The sequence below is a fragment of the Cottoperca gobio genome, chromosome 11, assembly GCF_900634415.1.
Source record: "Cottoperca gobio chromosome 11, fCotGob3.1, whole genome shotgun sequence".
Taxonomy (NCBI): Eukaryota; Metazoa; Chordata; class Actinopteri; order Perciformes; family Bovichtidae; genus Cottoperca; species Cottoperca gobio.
The window spans coordinates 20,189,161-20,207,665 of record NC_041365.1 but is presented as its reverse complement, the minus strand read 5'-3'; the positions used below and the strand labels follow the sequence as shown (position 1 = coordinate 20,207,665).

The 18,505-nt window shown below is 41.3% G+C and overlaps 1 protein-coding gene across 3 annotated transcripts in view; it reads left to right on the top strand.

Annotated features, from left to right (window-relative positions):
• The window catches only part of trappc9 (trafficking protein particle complex subunit 9), a 169,787-nt gene that overhangs the window by 29,960 nt on the left and 121,322 nt on the right, over positions 1-18,505 (top strand). For all 3 annotated transcript variants that reach the window (XM_029442845.1, XM_029442844.1, XM_029442846.1), the window contains 4 exons: positions 4,703-4,788; positions 9,403-9,529; positions 9,689-9,821; positions 14,024-14,187. In XM_029442845.1, the coding sequence (XP_029298705.1) occupies positions 4,703-4,788; positions 9,403-9,529; positions 9,689-9,821; positions 14,024-14,187 (510 nt within the window). The remainder of the gene's footprint in view (positions 1-4,702; positions 4,789-9,402; positions 9,530-9,688; positions 9,822-14,023; positions 14,188-18,505) is intronic.

Sequence of the window (18,505 nt, the reverse complement as noted above, 5' to 3'; positions counted from 1 at the left end):
ATGCATTTCCCTCTCGGTCTGTCTGGAGCCTCGCTAGCTGCAAGCTAATGAAGTAAAGATTCTCTCTTAACTCATTGAAGGCACGCAGGATCTGTAGAAATCAAGTGTTTCAATGAGGGGTTAACTGTGAACTGTGAATAGCCACATAAATGCATGTCCTCCCCACACAGAGATCAGTGCAACTCCGTTTGCTAACACAGCTGGGAAATACATTTTTAGGACTTGGGTGTAGTGCAGGGGTCTTCAGGCCAAGGACCCCTCAGCTGAAAGACAGACGAAGCAGGGACCCCCTACTGCTATGTGTATAAAGATTGAGTTGCATATTAAACCGGGCCTACAGTAACATGTCGGGTGGCCTGAAGTGCCAACAAACCTTTTTCTAGTGCAAACAATATTAAGCTAGTAAAATAACAACATGTAGCCGCACAGGGATTTAGCAAAGGTTAGCTAGCTCTCGTGTTTACATTAGTATTTAGAATTCATCAATGTATAAATTCAATGTTTGTTTTTTACAAACGGGCCAATTTATCTTTGCTAGTAACATGATGGATTCATGTTTCTGCTTTCAAAACATTATCAAACAATAATTTGGCGGCTCCCCTGCAGTAACTCTGACGACCCCCTAGGGGTCACAGACCCCCTGTTGAAGACCATGGTCTCGTGTGTACTTGCCTTGTCATCAATACTGCTCTATAAGGATATCCTGCTCTGATATGTACCACAGCACATGTAAACTTCTTACAGCTTTAGTGTAAACCTAATTTATTTCCCTGATGGGCAACCAACGTCTCGCATTCTTTGCTAGGGTTTGGCAATCAAGGTGTGTGAACACTGAAAATACACACACACATATTCTCAGTCTTTAAATCACATGCTATGAATCAGGTTGATGTTCAGCCATAAAAGAAGGGCTCCTCTAATGGCAGATTGTTTTCTCTATAATTGCTCTAAGACTCAGTTTTTAAGAACTGTGTCATCTACTGCGATCCATTCACTTTGATGTGGGTGACAGGCTATTTATTGGAGTGGTATATGGGCATACAAGGAGGTGAACTTTATTATATCTAGTCCTCGTAGAGTAACGGAGGGACACAGTGTCACATTGGATTTGAAATAAAGCAATAACTATGAGGTTAAAGTTCTAACTACTAGCTTTGAGGGTGCTTCGGGGCGTTCACATCCAGAGAGAGTGAGTGAGCACTCTGGAGCCGGTGCCCTTTTTATACATTGTCCCCCAATTTCAGAAGAATACAGCAGTGCTAGACATACAGAGCTTTAGGGCCAAACTGTGTCACCTGACCTCCGTCCAGCAAAGTGTTACACTTGCTAAAAAGCAGACTGAAGGCAAACCAGATGAATCAATGTCTGCTTCCAGACATCACTCTGAAACATCCTTTCCCCCCACAGACCACCATTATGAAAGAGGCGTCCATAAAACTGTCAACGGGACACCTCCAACTGCAAACAAGATAAACTATTACTCTGTATTATGAATTTTTAAACCATGAAGGTTTTTAATTTGCAGAACTTCCCCAGAGAAATTGTGTTAACAGCCAAGCAGGCAGGAAAAACTAATGGGCACGACCGGCGCCGCGCAACGTGGAAGCAAAGCAGCAAGCAGGAAAACCTTTTTAGGTTTATGCGCTTGCAATTTGAAATCTTATGAATGGGAGCCATTTTGTAGTCCAGATCTTATAATGCATCCAAAGTAAGTGAACTATTAAAAACTACTGTTGTGGATATTCATCGCTCACAACATTGTGGTATGAAACAGAGAGGAATCAATAAAGCACAGACACAGATATAGTTGATTAATTATTATTTTGTTGCACAACAAACAATAATAATGAGAACACTACCTGCTTCCCAGCACAACCGCGTAGTGTCCCTCAGACAAAGACAATCTCGCCCCTTATATAGGAGCTGCACGAACCCTGTCGCAACATACATCGATCTACTTCTATTGCCTCAAACTTCATGGCACCAAGGTAATCTATTCCAGATGCAAAGGTGACCTTCTCATGACCTTTGAGATCATGTTGTCCAAACATATATTTGTTATTTACATATGGTATGGATCTTTATATCGGGCCCCTTATGTAAACTTAATGAATAAGACTTTGTTCATTTCGCTTATCTTAACAATACGATTTTTAATTTTTAAAGTTTTCTAAATTACTAAGCTTAACTTTACTTCCTGCGTTTAACCAAAAATGTATTTTCCTCCCCAATAAGTTCACTATACGTTCTTTTATATTTAAATTGTTTTTAATTTCAGGGCGTTTTTCGACCCTTTGGAACCCAACGCGATCTAATCTATTAAGGCCCACGTACATGTTCGGCATCAGAAACCTAAAACTGGTAAACTCCATGTCCTGTATATTCATTTTTCTCTCAGTGCCCACACCCAACATGTTCTTCTTCTCCTTCTTCTCCTGCATTGAAGCAACTCTCTTACTATTTTTGGGTTAGGGTCATGATCTAAACTCGAGAGCTACTTTTTTTTACGTGTCCTTCAGCTGCATATCGCCGTCTTCATGACATCATAAAGACATTTGATGTCAACGGGACTTGAGTCAAGAATATTTTATGAAACTACTATTTCTAAAGTCAAGAATGAATTTCTAATCAATCTCTCGCTTCACAGATACATACTGTATGCTTCTCTTTTCTTTTTAATAGCTATTTAAGTTCTTCGATGTATTACGTAAATGTCCTCCAGAAATGTGTCTTCATCTGAGGCGCTAATGACTAATAATTCCAGACGAGCTCGAAATCTCTGCTTCAGTTATGTTTGAATGCTCTGGGCTCGTTTCATTTCACATGCATGACTTGTGCGCCAATGCCCAGGCGTGGTGTGTGTATTTTTCAGTACGAAAGATTAATGTTGCCGATGGTTTAACAGAATTATTTATCTTTGTATTGCAGTAACACGAGTAAACATGTTCATCTCTGTCTCTGGTTAATAAAATATGATTTCCACATCACATGTGAGACAATTTGACAAAATAATTTGCCCTTCGAGCAACCAAAACGCAGGCGATGTTTAAGCAGCCACGCAGCTTTCCATTGGCTCAACACATTCATTATTGCTTTTGTACGATGAGGCTGCAAAGAGCTGAAGCCTTTTTTGGAGATCTGTGCAGAATCTCAATGACCACTTGAGGAATTAAGACCTGAGGCAACACAAATAAGAAAGCAGCAATCCACGTTGTTTTTCTATTTTCTGAGGTGTATTTCACACGTAATTGGCTTGCTGTGAGAGCAGGCTTGTGAGCCAGACCTCAGGTTGTGTGGGGCTTTCCAGACATTCATATCATGGGTATCTTTCTTTTGACTTAATTTCCCAAGGTGCATGGCTGGAGTTTGCCTTGCATAAATCCCTTTTCCTGCCGGGGTCTGAGGTAGGATTTTCAGGCCCTCTTTTGCAAGTCTATTTACAGCAATAGACTCTCCAAAATGGACTAAATAAGATGTCACATTTCGAAATGGAGATGGGTCTGGCTACAGTGGGACTAAAGTAGTTTCTCAATCTAACAGACCCTTTCAACATGTCGTTCAGGAATGATGGATTCTGCAGTGCACAGTTGAAGTCTCTTCACATTTTCTTTCTGAAAGTTAGATAAACCTGTTTCTGAAAGTTTTTCTCTTTTGGACCTTTTTTTTTTATAAAAGCTGCCTGAATACAGCACCCATAATGCAATGCTACACTGGCTTTTACAGTTCTCATTTCTCTGGAGTCCATTTAATTAGGTCCTAACATAATTTCATTCTCATTCTCCCTGCTGTTGGCTCAACACAACAGCTGAATAAATGTCCTTCTCTCATCTAACTATGACCCATTGAAAAGGTACTATCACACACTTGACAGCTCCAGCAATTCAAATGTGATGTTCGCCTCAAAATATTAAATGTATATACATGGCCCAATGTATGTGTGCATTACTAAACATCTTTTTCCAAAACCATGGGCATTGATATGCTGCTGTAATGGCCTCCACTCTTCTCAGTCTGATGAAGGCGCTGTGGAAAGTAGCGCAGTGTTGTAATACTTAAATGGCCCATTTATGTGATATTTAAAACCAAGGTACTGCACGACAAATAACATTTTTGTACTTCTTAAGGGCAGGGTGGTACAGCTCGGGTCACTGCAGCATTACGTCGGGATGCGTTTCTCCAAAAGTTGATTCTGTTTCAACTTTTTGTTGCGTTTTTCCTCGTGCAGTCCTCCCAAAAACATGTACACCACATGTCTTGTGCACACATAAGTGAACCTTTTGTTAAATTTACATTTTTATTTGTATGAATGAAACAAACGAGATGTAACATGTTACTGTAGCTAGGTTAGCTGCTAACGCTCTTTATGCTAAGCTAAGCTTCCTGGCTGTAGCTTTATATTGAACGGACAGATATGAGAGTGGTGTTGATCTTCACGTCTAACTAGTGGCAAGACAGCATGAGTGTATTTCCCAAAATGTCAAATGACTGCTTTAAGGAAGCCGGGTGCAGGTTAACTGAAGCGTAACTGGATGAGCATTACATTTCTAAATTGACATCATCCGTCACTGAGTGTTGCCTTTCATCTGTAAGAGCAATGCAGCCTGTTGGTGTATTTTCCGCAGATCATTGATTACAAATAGTAATACCATAATACCACTGATGTGTTATTCTAATGTATTCATGTGCGTTTTTCTTTCACCAGACTTCCAGTGGGTGCAAGGAGATGTTTGTGAAGTACAGCTCATGGTCTACAACCCCATGCCTTACGAACTTCGCGTGGAGAACATGGTCAGTGAAATTCATTACACCTTCAAACGTACTGTAATGACATGCTTTGAAGAACAATCAGGAGGTTCCTGAATTGCTTCTCTTGCAGCCGTAATACAAACAGTCCGTCTACACCCACCTGGGAATGGCAACAGGGCGAGTGATAATGCTTTGTAGTCACCCTTAATAGCCTAATTAACCCGCCTTAAAAGCTTTTTTTGACAGTTAAATACTACAATGATTGTATAAGATGGTGAGAACAACTTTTTTTCGCTCCTGGCAGTAAGAAAACCTCACCAGGGAGAGGAACACGCCGTGTAGGGCCATTACTTTTATGATCCTGTCAGACCAGATAGGTTTTACACTGAGGTAAGCAGAAAGCCATTCACGCTCCTTTTCTGTGCAACATAAAGTTTGAGCCATCATCAGGCAGTTCAAGTTAATTGCACTTTTTAAAAGCTGCTTGTTGACTGCAGCTTTTTAACTTCTGAATATTTCCTTATTAAAAGGACCTCCAACTGTAGTTGACATCCATTTGTAATTTATGGACCTTTTTTTTTTTTTTTTCAACACATCAGTTCAGCCACTTTATCAGGTTCAAGGGAGCAAAAGTTTACCAAATAAAATGCCGTTCTTCCTGCTCACTGCTGTGTCTGTTGATGAATGCAGTGACGCGGTACATCCTTGAAATGCAAAGCAATCATCGGGCTCAATGGAAGGCCAGCGGGGAGAGGCCTACTTTCATCTGCGACAGTAGATAGCAGCGGCACACACGCAATGAACTACCTGTCAAAAGTGATGTAGCCTTTAATTATTTGGAAAGTCGAGAAACAAATTGCTGTGAAAGTTTCGTGGCGAGGTGTAAACGGAGACAGCGGCCACTTAATTGTGTGTGGCTATCTCGGAGTTGATGCCAAATAGACTTGGACAGGTGTTGCTGGTTGATTTTAGCCGCACTGCTTCGTCTCACAACGACACATGCTGACCTCCAGTCCAAACATTTGGAGTGTTTTAACCTGGAGGAGTAAACACCAACAGAACCGTGTTTCATCCTTGCACGTAAACAGTAGTTGAGTTTCTTTAAATGAGAGATTCAGAACGTAAAAAGCAAAAAAAACAAACCTGTTCCAATCACGTCATTTATCCTGCAATGATTTGCAATTGCAAAAGCTTGAAGAACCTTCTCGGCGGGCGCACTCGATTTTGTAATGCCATATGAAGTTCATCGAGTTCCAGGACTTCTTACAATATATGAGCTGTCTGAGTGCAGAGTCATTGAGGTGAAACAATCAAAGAGCCAAGGTTGAATAGTGATGAGGATGTCATTAGCTCCTCCCACCTTCAGGTGAATTGATCAGGTCACAGATGGAGGCTGAAGCCCTTCACACGGCAGCTGCTGTTTGTAGAGTCACGCAGGTGGAGACAGACAGAGTGACGCAAGCTGCCATGAGCGCCTCTGTAACCCAGACAAAGTGACTGCCGTTAGACCGCAGCAACCATCTATCCGGCAGTACATAAACCAGCTTTATGAAACACACACAAGGTCACTTTTCCATCTTCCGTCACCAAGGTGACCCTGTAGTTCGGCAAGACAGACGTTCCTCCTCAGTCACCGCACGACTTCCGCACTAAGACCCAGCTTTGTTTTGTGCTTTATTGATTCTCTATCAAAGTGGTGCTTTTTATCAAAATCACCACCCCCACCCTTTTGTTTACGCACGGGTCACCGTCCAATGCGTCCGTCTCTCCACAAACGAGTGTGGGGTATTTATTTGCTTTTCCCCCCTCAAAATGACAAAAATCATGCTTTTCAGTGTTGTCTCTAATTTACTGAAATCCAGATGTTATCTGCAGTAAAGAAGGATCCATCACTTACTTATATACATCACTTACTTATATACATCACTTACTTATATACATCACTTACTTATATACATCACTTAGCAAAACAATCTTACATGTCATAATATTGTATGATTGAGAATCTGATAAAAACTGGAGTTTTATTACATATCTGTCTTTTGTTTCTCTGCACAACACATTTTTGTTGCTATCAGATGAGCAGTAATGCGGCAGAACAAAGAGATAATCGTAATCCTGAATAACAATCATAACATTATCATAGCATTAGTTAAAGCAGAACAAAAGGTTAACTGCACACTGTCGCTGTTGTACAATGAAGTCAATGCAGACCGGCTCAAACAATACAATGCACACGCTCTAATCGTAGTTGTTAGTGAAACAGGATAATTAACCTTCTGAATGCAAATGAACTATTTCCAATAGGTTAACACGGATACTTCTGCAAAAAATGTCCTGAAGTGAACGCAAGGAGAGTTTAAATCACAGCCGAGGCACCTCAGAGCCTCGGCTCTTCGGCAGCCTTCCCTCCAGTGAGGTAGTGTCTGATGTTAGGGATTGATGCAGTCATTACGTCACCTCAGTCTGCCTCGTGCAACAAGGCGGTGTGTACTGGGAATGTAAATACAGTTATTCTGAGGAGGGCATGAGTGCATATTCAAAGAAACCCGTTGAGCCACACATGAAGGGCTTTTCTGACTACAAATGAAGCTCTGATGATATGACGTGTTGTTACTGCAAGCGAGTGGACAATCATACACTTCTTCGTCTTTCAGATGTATTCATTAAGAAAACATCCTTTTATCATTGACTATCCTGCGTTTGACGTCACAGCCTGTAAGAAACCGATACAGTCTTATAGAACAAAATGAATATGTAGAAAAGCTGCACAAATAGATGTTAGAAGTTTCAACAGATATCAGAGAAATGTGCAAATTAAAATTTGACAAGTTCGGGGAGAAAACTATAGAAGAAGAGATCATTGTTGTGGTTAGGGTTGAAAAGTTCATTTATAAATAATGCAACACGAGCAGCGTGCCTCCAGGGATGTTTGTTGTTCTCATGGTCAGTCCATCACTTTGGTCCAGACTAAAATATCTGGATGGATTGCAAATATTCAGAGTCCCTAGAGGATCAAGTCAATGTCTTCATCTTGTAACATTCAACACTTGAATATGTTCAGTATTTTAGTTCCTGGCCAAATCTCTAATCGGCATCAGCTGTTTTTTTTAAGTTGCCGTGCCTGTGTAGGACGCGTGCCTGGTCGGATTGGGATGGTTTTCTTTTGACTCGTGGTTTTGCTGCTTGCAGAATTGTAGTGTGGCCGTTTTACAACGCTTGCCCGTCAAAAAAAGTGCCGATACCTTCGTCCTCTGAAGTGCTGCTTGCGTCGTTCTCGAGAACCGCTCGTTGCTCGTTGACTTGTCCAAATTGGACGCTCTTCATCCTTTGGGTTTTTTTCATGCAGGACTTAATTTGGTTCTTTAAGAAAAGGCATTTGGATTTGTCTTTACTAGGACATTACACCACTATATCTCTCTGCGTAGCACTTCAGAGTGAAAGGAGGGTGAAAACCAGCCATATTTACTGACGGCACTTTGTCTTTGCCCTTTTTTAACAAGGTGCTTGGCAATAGATGGGGACATCAGTGCAGGTTGTCAACAAGACTGTCTTGATTGTTCTTTATTGCTCTTGGTTTTATTTACAGTAGTCCTTCCTATCTGTAATAATAATGCTTTATTCACCAATTTACTTGGAAATCTGGGGATGACATCGCTAAAACAAAAAGTGCAACGTGTCTGATTGTCTGGCCTTATTCCCAGATCTTAGTAATTACTTTGGTGTTATTATAAATTATGGAATTGATGGTCAAAACAGGGCCCAAGTTGTAAGAATATTGATATTTTATTTAAATGTACTATAAAAGCTTTCATTAAAAGGCTCTAAATTAGCCCTTAGACAGCCAGCTCAATATCTACAGACACACAAACCTTGGCTTGGAATATTCTGTTCTCCTCGACGCCCAGTCTGAATTTGGACCGCTGAATTTGAAACCTGTCCTGATCCCTCTTCCCTCTATGTTGTGATCTGTGGGACTTATTTTCAATCACTTCTCAGGCACACAGGGCTCAAGTGGCTATTTACCATGGAGAGCAATTTTCCCCAATGGAAATAGCCATCTCATGCTGACAGAGATTTAATCTTCAAGACATCATGGGTAGATTATGATGAATGAATCACTTGAAACCTTTGGAGAGATGCTTCACACTGAACTGTTACTGGAGAATCAGACAGCTGCACATCACTCTGCCTTTTCAAAGGGAAAACAAACTGGCGGCCATGTTTTCATGTAGTGCACAAACTGAGAGATGTGAAAGTTTTTTTATTTGTTTTGAAACAGTTTCCAGTTTTTTTTTCTGCTTTACAAATCTGATATCTGTACAAAACATGTCACTATCTTTGGGATGGACATTTTTCTTTCAATCAGAAAGTTAAAGTTTTTTACAGTTTTACACTTTGCTGAACCAGATTTACAGGTCCTAAAAAAAGGAAATTTTCAAACAATATATTTAGGGTTATGGCCTTAATTCTATATGATTGTGCCACCAAACCAAAGCTCATCTTCAGCAAGAGAAAGCAATCTTGACGAGGTGGGTTTGAGGGCTTGTTTGAAAGACTGTCTCATGTGGTTTGTTTGGGAGGACATTCCAGAGGATAGGTGCCAAGAACCTTTCATTTTAATCATGCCCCATCCCATCTTGTTCTGATTTTCAGGGTTTGCTGACATCTGGAGTGGAGTTTGAATCCCTGCCTGCTGCACTCTCCCTGCCTGCAGAGTCTGGCCTGTACCCCGTCACGCTGGTTGGCGTCCCGCGTACAGCTGGCAACATCACAGTCAATGGTGAGTCCAGCTGAAAAACCTTTTCCAATTCTCAGATGTTGCACATACAAATGAGCTGGTGAACTCTGATTTCTGCTTGTTAGCCTCGCTCTTAACTTTAGGCTCCTGTTCTTCACCCGCTCTAGATAAACATTTCCTCCCTTCTGCATTTGAACCCAGGTTACCACACGTCAGTGTTTGGTGTGACCAGTGATTGCCTGTTGGAGGGTCTGCCGAGTGTGAAGACTAGCGGCTGTTTGGTGGAGGTGATCCCCTCGCTTCCTCGTCTCCAGCTCAGCACATCACTTCCACGGTCAGAAACTCTTTGAAGCTACAACACGGTCAATTCATTTTGCAAGCTCTAATACTCATTGTTCATTGGATATGAAATTAGACATGAGGTTAAAATGCTGACACAGCTTTAATTTAAAGGGTGATAACATCATCATCAAGTAAACTGATTTAATGGGACCAAAATGTATAAAATGAATTAAGACTAACTTAAAGCTGGAGTGCAGAACTTTTGTCTCCCCCCCTCTGGCAATGAGAGTAATTACCAAATAGGAGAGACCATAGTGACGGAGTAGCAGCTGGGAGGGTGGTGGAGGATAAGGAATGGATATAAAAAAGAAACTCTGTGTTCAGAGGAAGGATTCCTGTGGGCGAGGGAGATGCGGCGAGCTCACCTGCAGGCGTACGTGCACCAGTGTCGGAAAGATGCCACAGAAACCACAACTCCGGTATGAAAATACAAAGAGCTTTCCCAGGCTTCATCAGCATCCTTTGAGCTCGTTTGGCAAGGGCTTGAACGTAATGGATGTTCATGTGATGTATATCCAAAAGTCTCGTACTGCAGCATTAAATAAAAGTATTTATTTAGTTCTTCATTGCATAACCTTTGCAGTCACTTGCTCCTGTCGGGACCTTTGGGCCTCATCAGTAAGTGAAACACATGCTCAACTGAATTGAGGTCGTGCGGTGGCAGATCGTAAAAATACAAAAGGGCAACGAGTCCTACACTGCTCCCCCAACGATTGATGTGAACACCCTCAAACACGGTTAAAGCTGAAAGTCAGCACTTCAACCTCTCAGCTATTGTTTCATTTCACATCCATTGTGCCGCAGCACGGAGCCAAAACAATACAAATGGTTCACAGTCGACTACGACTCGCAGCCTCCATTTCCTAACAAGTAGCAAAAGATGAACATTCAGCACTGTGAGCGTCACCGGCCTGTTTGAGGGGTTTTAAACTCACAAATCCTCGTCATGATTGATGCATCCTCACGTGCCAAAATTAGGATCAGACGAAAACAATAGTTTGAAAAAACTGCGAGTTAATCACACAGACAAAAGAAACCCGCCCCCGGTGTGTAAAGGCCTTTCAACTTAAGTTGGGATTTAACAAGCACGTTTAAATAAAAGGTGTTTTGTGAATCAGTACATTGCCAGTGGCATGTTTAAATACTTCCTCATTTGGAAGTTAAACTGGTAATTAATGCAGATAATGATAGTTAGCATTACTGTTCTACACATATCTTCACATTCGAGATTAAATGGTGCTTAACAAGTATTGTACATTTAATTCACACACTTCAAAAACACAACAAACCAAACCTTGGAGACGTAACGTGTAAAAAACTGATGACCTTTTGTAACGGATCTTTTTAATTTTTTTACTCGTCATAAATTGCTTTGTCAGAAAGTCGTTTGTCAACGTTAACATCAGAGTTGCAGGTGAATTTGTTTTCATACACATCCTGTCAGATGAAAGGACATTCTTGATGCAGTAAAAGCAGGAACCATAAGTGGAGAAATCATGGGTTAAATTACTGCGAGTGAAGCACCTGTTGGAAGGCTGTAAATCATCCTGACAGCGGAGCTGCTGGAACAGGACATGCCTATAGATGCAGCGCTTCAGCAGCTCTTGATGTGCACAATCTTTTTGTTCTGCAGTGTTGAAAGAGTTCCATGTCAGAAACATGAAGCAGAAATGAATACAAATGTAATTCAGTTTGTGGTCTCTGGGGTGCCCTCACTGGTCCACAGGTGGAGCCGCAGCTTTGACCTCAGCTGCAGAGGAGCCTCAGAGACTTCTCACATTTCTTTTTGCCTCCAGCACAAAGCTCCAGTCTTACAGTTTCTCCTTTTCCCAGTACTGACATTGTTAAAGGGAAAATGTGCCACTTTTTTATGTGCATGTTCAATCAGTGTCAATTGAAGCAATTAATTCCTCAGTGTGAGCTGTATCGACCGAGAAAGAGTTCTCCTGTGCCGGTAGTCCCTACATGCACTAGGCGTGAGCTTTTGATGCCTGAGGTCCCTGTCGGCCATTTTAAAATGTTATGCCTCGATCCACCTGCAGCCATGATAAAAAAAACTAACTAATTTTTGATATCGACAGCGTTTACAACTTACAAACTGTGAAATACGTCAGTTTTTCAATCTTCACCCACAGCAATCAAACCCTATTGTAACTCCCAAAATGCATTTGAAATGTCAGTAACAGTTACGGCTCAGACGAGTGTATCGGCAGTTGGTGATCACTCTCATTGTAATTCTAGCCTCAGGCAGAGTTTTCGTTTTATTCGTTGCATTTTAAAGTTATGCACATGTGCATGTATAATGAAGTATGACTCGCATTGATCTTTCATAACCGTTTCCTTTTGCTCTTTTATTTGCATTACTTTGCAAAAAAAAAAAGGATGCCTGCAGCTCTTTAAAGCTTGAAGCATCAGCTGCAGGCGTTTTCTTTTGACAGCTGATGAAAGAACTTGGCGATGATGTCACTGACACACAGTGAGAACTCCCAGAGAAGAGATGATGGATGATTGTGATTCAGTGTGGATTTATATCTTTAAATCAGGGCTCTTTATGCTGTGTGATGGTTGATTTTATTCATAGATGCAGCCAAAGGATAGCATGTTAAAGTGAAAACACTTATTTCCAACTTGGTCCCATTATACAGTATATGTTGTACTGTCTGGAGAATACAGACATTTTATTATTCAGTGAGTCTCATCAATACTTTGCACAATCCACTGACCATTCTTAATAACATGAAACTAGAAGAGGTCTCCGCCAATTGTTAGCAAAAGCAAAATAATGCGTGTATCAACCGTGTGATTCGGATCCGCTGCAACATTTTAAGGGTTCTTCTTTGGCCCGTGCTACACCCGTCCACCAAGTTTCATGTAAATCGGGCCTGTAGCTTTTCTGTAGTCCTTCAGACAAACCAACGGCAAAACGTAACGCAGTGTTGAGTGAGTTATTTTTCATCGAATCCAGGTATGATCCATAAATGGACGCTAATCACATGTTAAACATTTGAACTACAACACCATTACATTACATTACAGGTCATTTAGCAGACGCTCTTATCCAGAGCGACTTACAGTGAACTAAGTACAGGGACAGTCTCCCTGGAGCAGCTCAGGGTTAAGTACTTGCTCAGGGGTACACTGGTGGCAGCCTGGTGTTGAACTCCCGACCTTCGAGAGTTTTGTTTGGAAGGCGTACCTCTAGACCACTAGGCCATCACAGGAAGAAAGGAAGAAAAGCCATCAACAGCTAATGAGATTCCAAAAAAACACTTCATCATCTTCATCAAAACTGTACATGTCTTCTCTAGTTGATTAATGCCTGAAGAAGTGTTACTGAAATGATGATAGAAGTATAATGGAACTGTTTGCATCATATCAAACCATCGCCATGACAGGCCGGATATCTCTTGAGCAGACGTCACGTTGACCCAATATCTTCTGTCATTAACCGATTTTCCTTTCATAATGACGGAGAAATCTGAAGGCTGTCCGTCATTTTTGATGGATTGGAACGCTGAGGGTGATTCACAGCACGTCTCCTCTCCGTGAGGAGCGCATGCCGCTGGCTGGATTTCCTCCCGCTGAAGCGAGTGCTTTCAGGATCGGGAAATGAAATCCCACCTTCAGTCTGACTGACTTCTAATCACTTCCCGGGGAGAAATGTTCCCCGACTTCGAAACTCAAGAACAAATTTAAAACATTCACGAGAAGTCGTCTGTCCGAGGAAAAGACACAAAAACTGATTCTGTAAAATTTGCCTGTTTAAGCACAAGGTGTGTTTAGTGTGCGTACGCATCTTTACGCATGTTTCATCCGCTTCGTGTGTGTTGAGATGAAAAGTGGCCGCACAGACTCTGCTCATCTTTTCTCTCCGTGCCCTTTTTATAAGTGCATTATTTATTTATTTTGAAGTTATATTTTTGACTCAACCTTTGTATATGGGTCGCCTGTGCTACCGGATGAGCTAGCTAAAAGAGGAGTTCGGATTCATCAAAGTCGCACAATAACACAAACAAACTCTTTTTTGTAAAGGAGTGCCGACCCCCATCTACTGTTGGTAATTCACTGATCAGTACCTCCACTTCAAACAATCCAAACTAAGCCTTTAAGGGAATAAAAAAAAACAATAAAATTAGTACATTTTACTTTCTATTATCTCTAAAGAGTTTTCCTTCCTCCACACAACCTGAACAGGTCAGCCAATACGCCTCAGCCGACGTCCAAAGAGGAACTCTCCAGCACCGTGTCCGTCCAGCTTTTCAACGGAGAGACCCAGCAGCTGACCATCACCTTGGAGAACATCGGATCCGAGGACATCGAGACTCTGGAGCTCACCTCTAAGATTCTCACCATCAAAGGTTAGTAAAGCCTCATCTGTCCATTTAGTTTTAGTCTGATCCAAACAGTTTTCTCTCTTGTGTTTATGACTTAAAAACAGGTAAGAAAAAAAAGCTGTAAATGTCTTTTCTTCATCTTTAAAACGCTTTTGAAGGTTTTGCCAGGATTATTTATTTCTTTAATTTTCATGCGAAAACACAAGTTTTTGGTTTTCTTTTGTCACGATCATTTTTGTTTGTTGTTGAAATACCAGTAAAAGTATTCATGTTTTCTTGCTAACACACTCCATATGTACCTTGTGTTTAGAAAGCATGGAGAAGTGTTTTCCATCTGTTTTCGCAAATGAAAAAGTAATTTTGCCAAGAAAAATAATCCTGGCAAAACCTTTTCTTTTCCACACTTTCAACACTTCTTTCCACACATTTCACAGATGTTTTTATTTATTTATTTAAGGAACCTAAATAAGATTAATTCATAAGCACAGGAGAAAAAACTATTTAGATCAGAATTACCTGCAAAAGTTAAACCTGCTAAAATAAAAGGTGCATTGAGATCAGTGATGTAAGTCGTGTTTGTTAGCAGTGCTGTTTTTGTCAGGGCGGTTTTTGATGTACTTCACCCGCTGAGTTTCTGCTCCAGCCTCCTCCAGTCCCCGTGTCCGCACTGCAACAGAGGTCACAACCCGTTGTCTTTGGTTCCACATCTTTCATGCCCCTGTGGCTTTTCACTCTGTGCTCCATCTCTTTGTTCAACACCTGCTCAGGTCCTCAGATCTCTGCAGTCCGCCTCACCCTGACTGCCTGTCTCTGTCTTTGTCTCACTTTCTGTGTGAAAAGAAAAGCAGCTGCAGGATTAAACTAGGCTGCAACTTTTTTCCAAACATTGCACTCTTTCATATTGTGTTGATGAGATGCAGAGACAACTCCTGCTAAATGCTAACCATTTGGTAGTACCTCCACGGCCCGCTAGATGGCGCTCTGATTCACGACACTTTTACATTTACAATAGTTTGATCTCACAACAACAATACTTTCCGTTGGGTGCTGTCAATCAAGGGTCACATGTGATAGTGCTGTCCAGTACGTCAAAGTTTGGGACTGACTGACCGGACGACATGTATGCCGATAACAATCCGTGAACAAGCAGCTGATAAAATTGCCCATAAGTGAGTAACATCGTTGTTACTTAATGCTATTTTCATAGATAGGTTGTTGCTCTTGGAGATTCCAGTTGAATTGGACACTTAAGTAGGACTCCAGTGTTTCGAATTGGATGTTATTCTAGAGCAGGAGTGCCCAAAAGGTCGATCGAGGGTAGTGCGGGTAGATCGCGCACCGTAAAAAAGAAATATATATATATATATTCCCCCAACGGAACCCTGCGCCCTGTGAAATTCAAGTTTGTTGTTTTTTTCTTGCCTCACACGTTCACATTCCCTCCTCCCCTCTGTAGCTCACACACACACACACACGAGCGCACACACCTACAGTCAGAGCGGAGGAAAGGAGAGGAGAGAACTACGCACCAGCACCCCCCCCCACCACCCTGTCGCACAAACCTTTTTTATACAGGTAGATCACTTGGACCTGGTCATTTTAAAAGTAGCTCACAAGCCAAAAAAGTGTGGGCACCCCTGTTCTAGAGTGTATTCAACAGAGCCAAAACAGAGTCTGTCTTTAGTGCACAATTATCTTCACACCCACACCTGTGAAGCCTGTAGTTGTCTCACTATATGCACTTTGTAACAAAGTATCTGATCTGGTCTTGTGAAAACTATTTACTTCAATTCAACCTTGTAAATTCAGAATAAACCCAAGAAAAATCATCTTTTTTCTATCACTCTCTCGCCATATATTCGCTCTCAGCAGCAGTTTGATCGCACAGTGATGATTAAAGGAGGATGGGCTGGACGTGTGTGTGTGTGTGTGTGTGGAATTGATCTGACATTTCCAAGATGGCTCCAGGGTTCTGTGTTTATTGAAGACCGGCTACACTAACATCCTCCTTCCGTTACCGCTCATAGATTCTGTCTTTCCAGGCAGCTTCTGCCCGTCTTTCTCGGCTCAGTTGTATATTCTTTCTTACTTTTCATTAATTCCTCTCACAAGCGTGTCAAGAACTCTCTCTATTGAGTAGAGATGGGGAAAATCTCCTGCTTTGGTCTCGCTTGTTGCCTGGGAACTTCAGTACAGACACCCCATCAAGTACTTGCTCTAAGGTGGATACAAATTAGCCTGCCAATGCTAACTAGTACAGAACTGTAATTAAAATAGCCGGGGATTTGAAGACACTCATCAAGTGTTTACCTCTCGGAGCCTCCCTGTTTATCGTACAGCCTGCTGGCCGGACTCCAAGCTACGATGTCGTCTCTCTAGTTTACAAGTGTCTTTGAAATGAAACTGTTGTTGGAAAGAATTTGGATGCAAACATATTTTTGCCTCCCCAAGGAAATGTTATTTTAACAGTTGGATGAACGAGCAAAAAGAACTGACTTCTCTGTACCTGTACCTCTGTAATTAGAAAAACACCATCTGTAGTTTAAACCTGGATGACTGTCCCTAAGACTCTGACTCGTACTATATACTTTGTTCAATTCACACAAACCTGCACGAGGGCGTGTAAATGTACTGATGGAAGTCAACTCGTGGTTTCATAAATGTTGATTTAATGTTAATACATTACACAGTAAGTGTTGGTTAATTATGTTCAAATTCAACAACCAAACTATGTTTGAAATTCAATTAGAACTGAGAAAAGAATCGAGCGTTAAAAGTGAATGTATTGTTAACCCACAGGAGTCGACAGTCACGCCGCCGTGATCAGATCACGTGACCCGTTCAAGCCGGCGCCGCATAAAAACAACAGTCCGGCCAACGTTGTCGGCTGCTTCTGTGGAAAGTACTGGCTTGATGTCATGCAAATAGACTCGGTTCAAACGGAGATACGATGATTTAAAGTTGATAAAAACATATTTTTGCAAATGTAGCATAAAATAAATTTACAAGTACGCAAAAACTGGAAAATTAGCCGCTGACTCCAAAGGGCTAGAACTCATTGTTTTCCTTCGAAGCCTTAAGTTCAAGAACGTCTTAGAAAGTGGAAAACGTTTCCAGTTGCAGCAGCTGAGACTTCTGTCACTTTACCGCTCAAACATCTTATGAATGAAACATCATTGTCTTTCAAGTTTCTCTCTCTCAAGCTGCTCTGCAAATCCACATCTGCTCCAGTTTTAGGGAATAACTTATTCAGTTCCTTACATTCCTCTGATTCTCCCGTTTGCTTCGTCTTCCTCGCGTACTTCTCGGAGTTCCTGCTTCCTCAGGGCAGCAGAGTGACCGGTGGCACGTTCTTTGAAGCCTCACTGAGAATTAAAATCTTTATATACTTTCTTTCCCAGCCCCTTGAGCTCGTTCAGTATCTGGATATATGAAGTCTCTACTGTTAGAGACAAAGCAGAAGTCACCAAATGTAACGCCAAATCTGCAAAAGAAAAATGTGAAATGATCCGTATATCTACGCACTATTGTACGAATATTAGGATTTGGGCACTTTAAGATAAACAGTTGGGGGCTGTGAAGGACCAGGGTACGCATTACACTGGGAGAGCAGGTACAGGTTGAAAGAATAAAGATTTTATTTACACGAATTATGTGCAAAGATTAGGACGTTCTGCAAAATCAGGGAATGCTCGAGATCAAAACTGAACTAAAACGTGTCGTTATGTCAAACGGACTGAACACACAACCTTCAGCATGTCTGGTTGGCTTGTAGTTAGAGCCTTTAAACTATTACAAAAGAAAAGGACACAATAAGGTGACGTAATATTCATAAAAAAGCTCCAGTTACACCTCAAACTGTAGAAAACGTGATGAAGTTTTTCTGTCATTTCTTCTGCACATCTTTGTCTCTTCACTGACGAGTCGATCATTACTTATTCACTAATTCTCTTCCCTTTGTCCCTTCATCTTATCTACATGTTTCAGAGCAAATCTGCACCAACACGTTGTTTATTGATGCCTCACTTTGAGGAATGAAAAACATATAAAGCCCTTTCTTTTTACCAAAATGAGGCAAACTTCTCAAATGCATCAGTGTTTGTCTTAAAGTTACAAGCTACATATTATTTTAAAGTACAGAAAGCTGACAGTTTATACTTTAACTTCAACATAACTTAGATTCTTTCCTTGTTTCACTCTGCGGTTCTCGTCCTTGAGGGAAGTTAGCAACAATATTCACATCATCAGTCGACCTTTGCAGTCCGTATTGTTTTATCTATTTTGGATCCCTTATGCACTCACAAACCAGTCTTACACCGTTGTTATTAATGTATATTTAGCT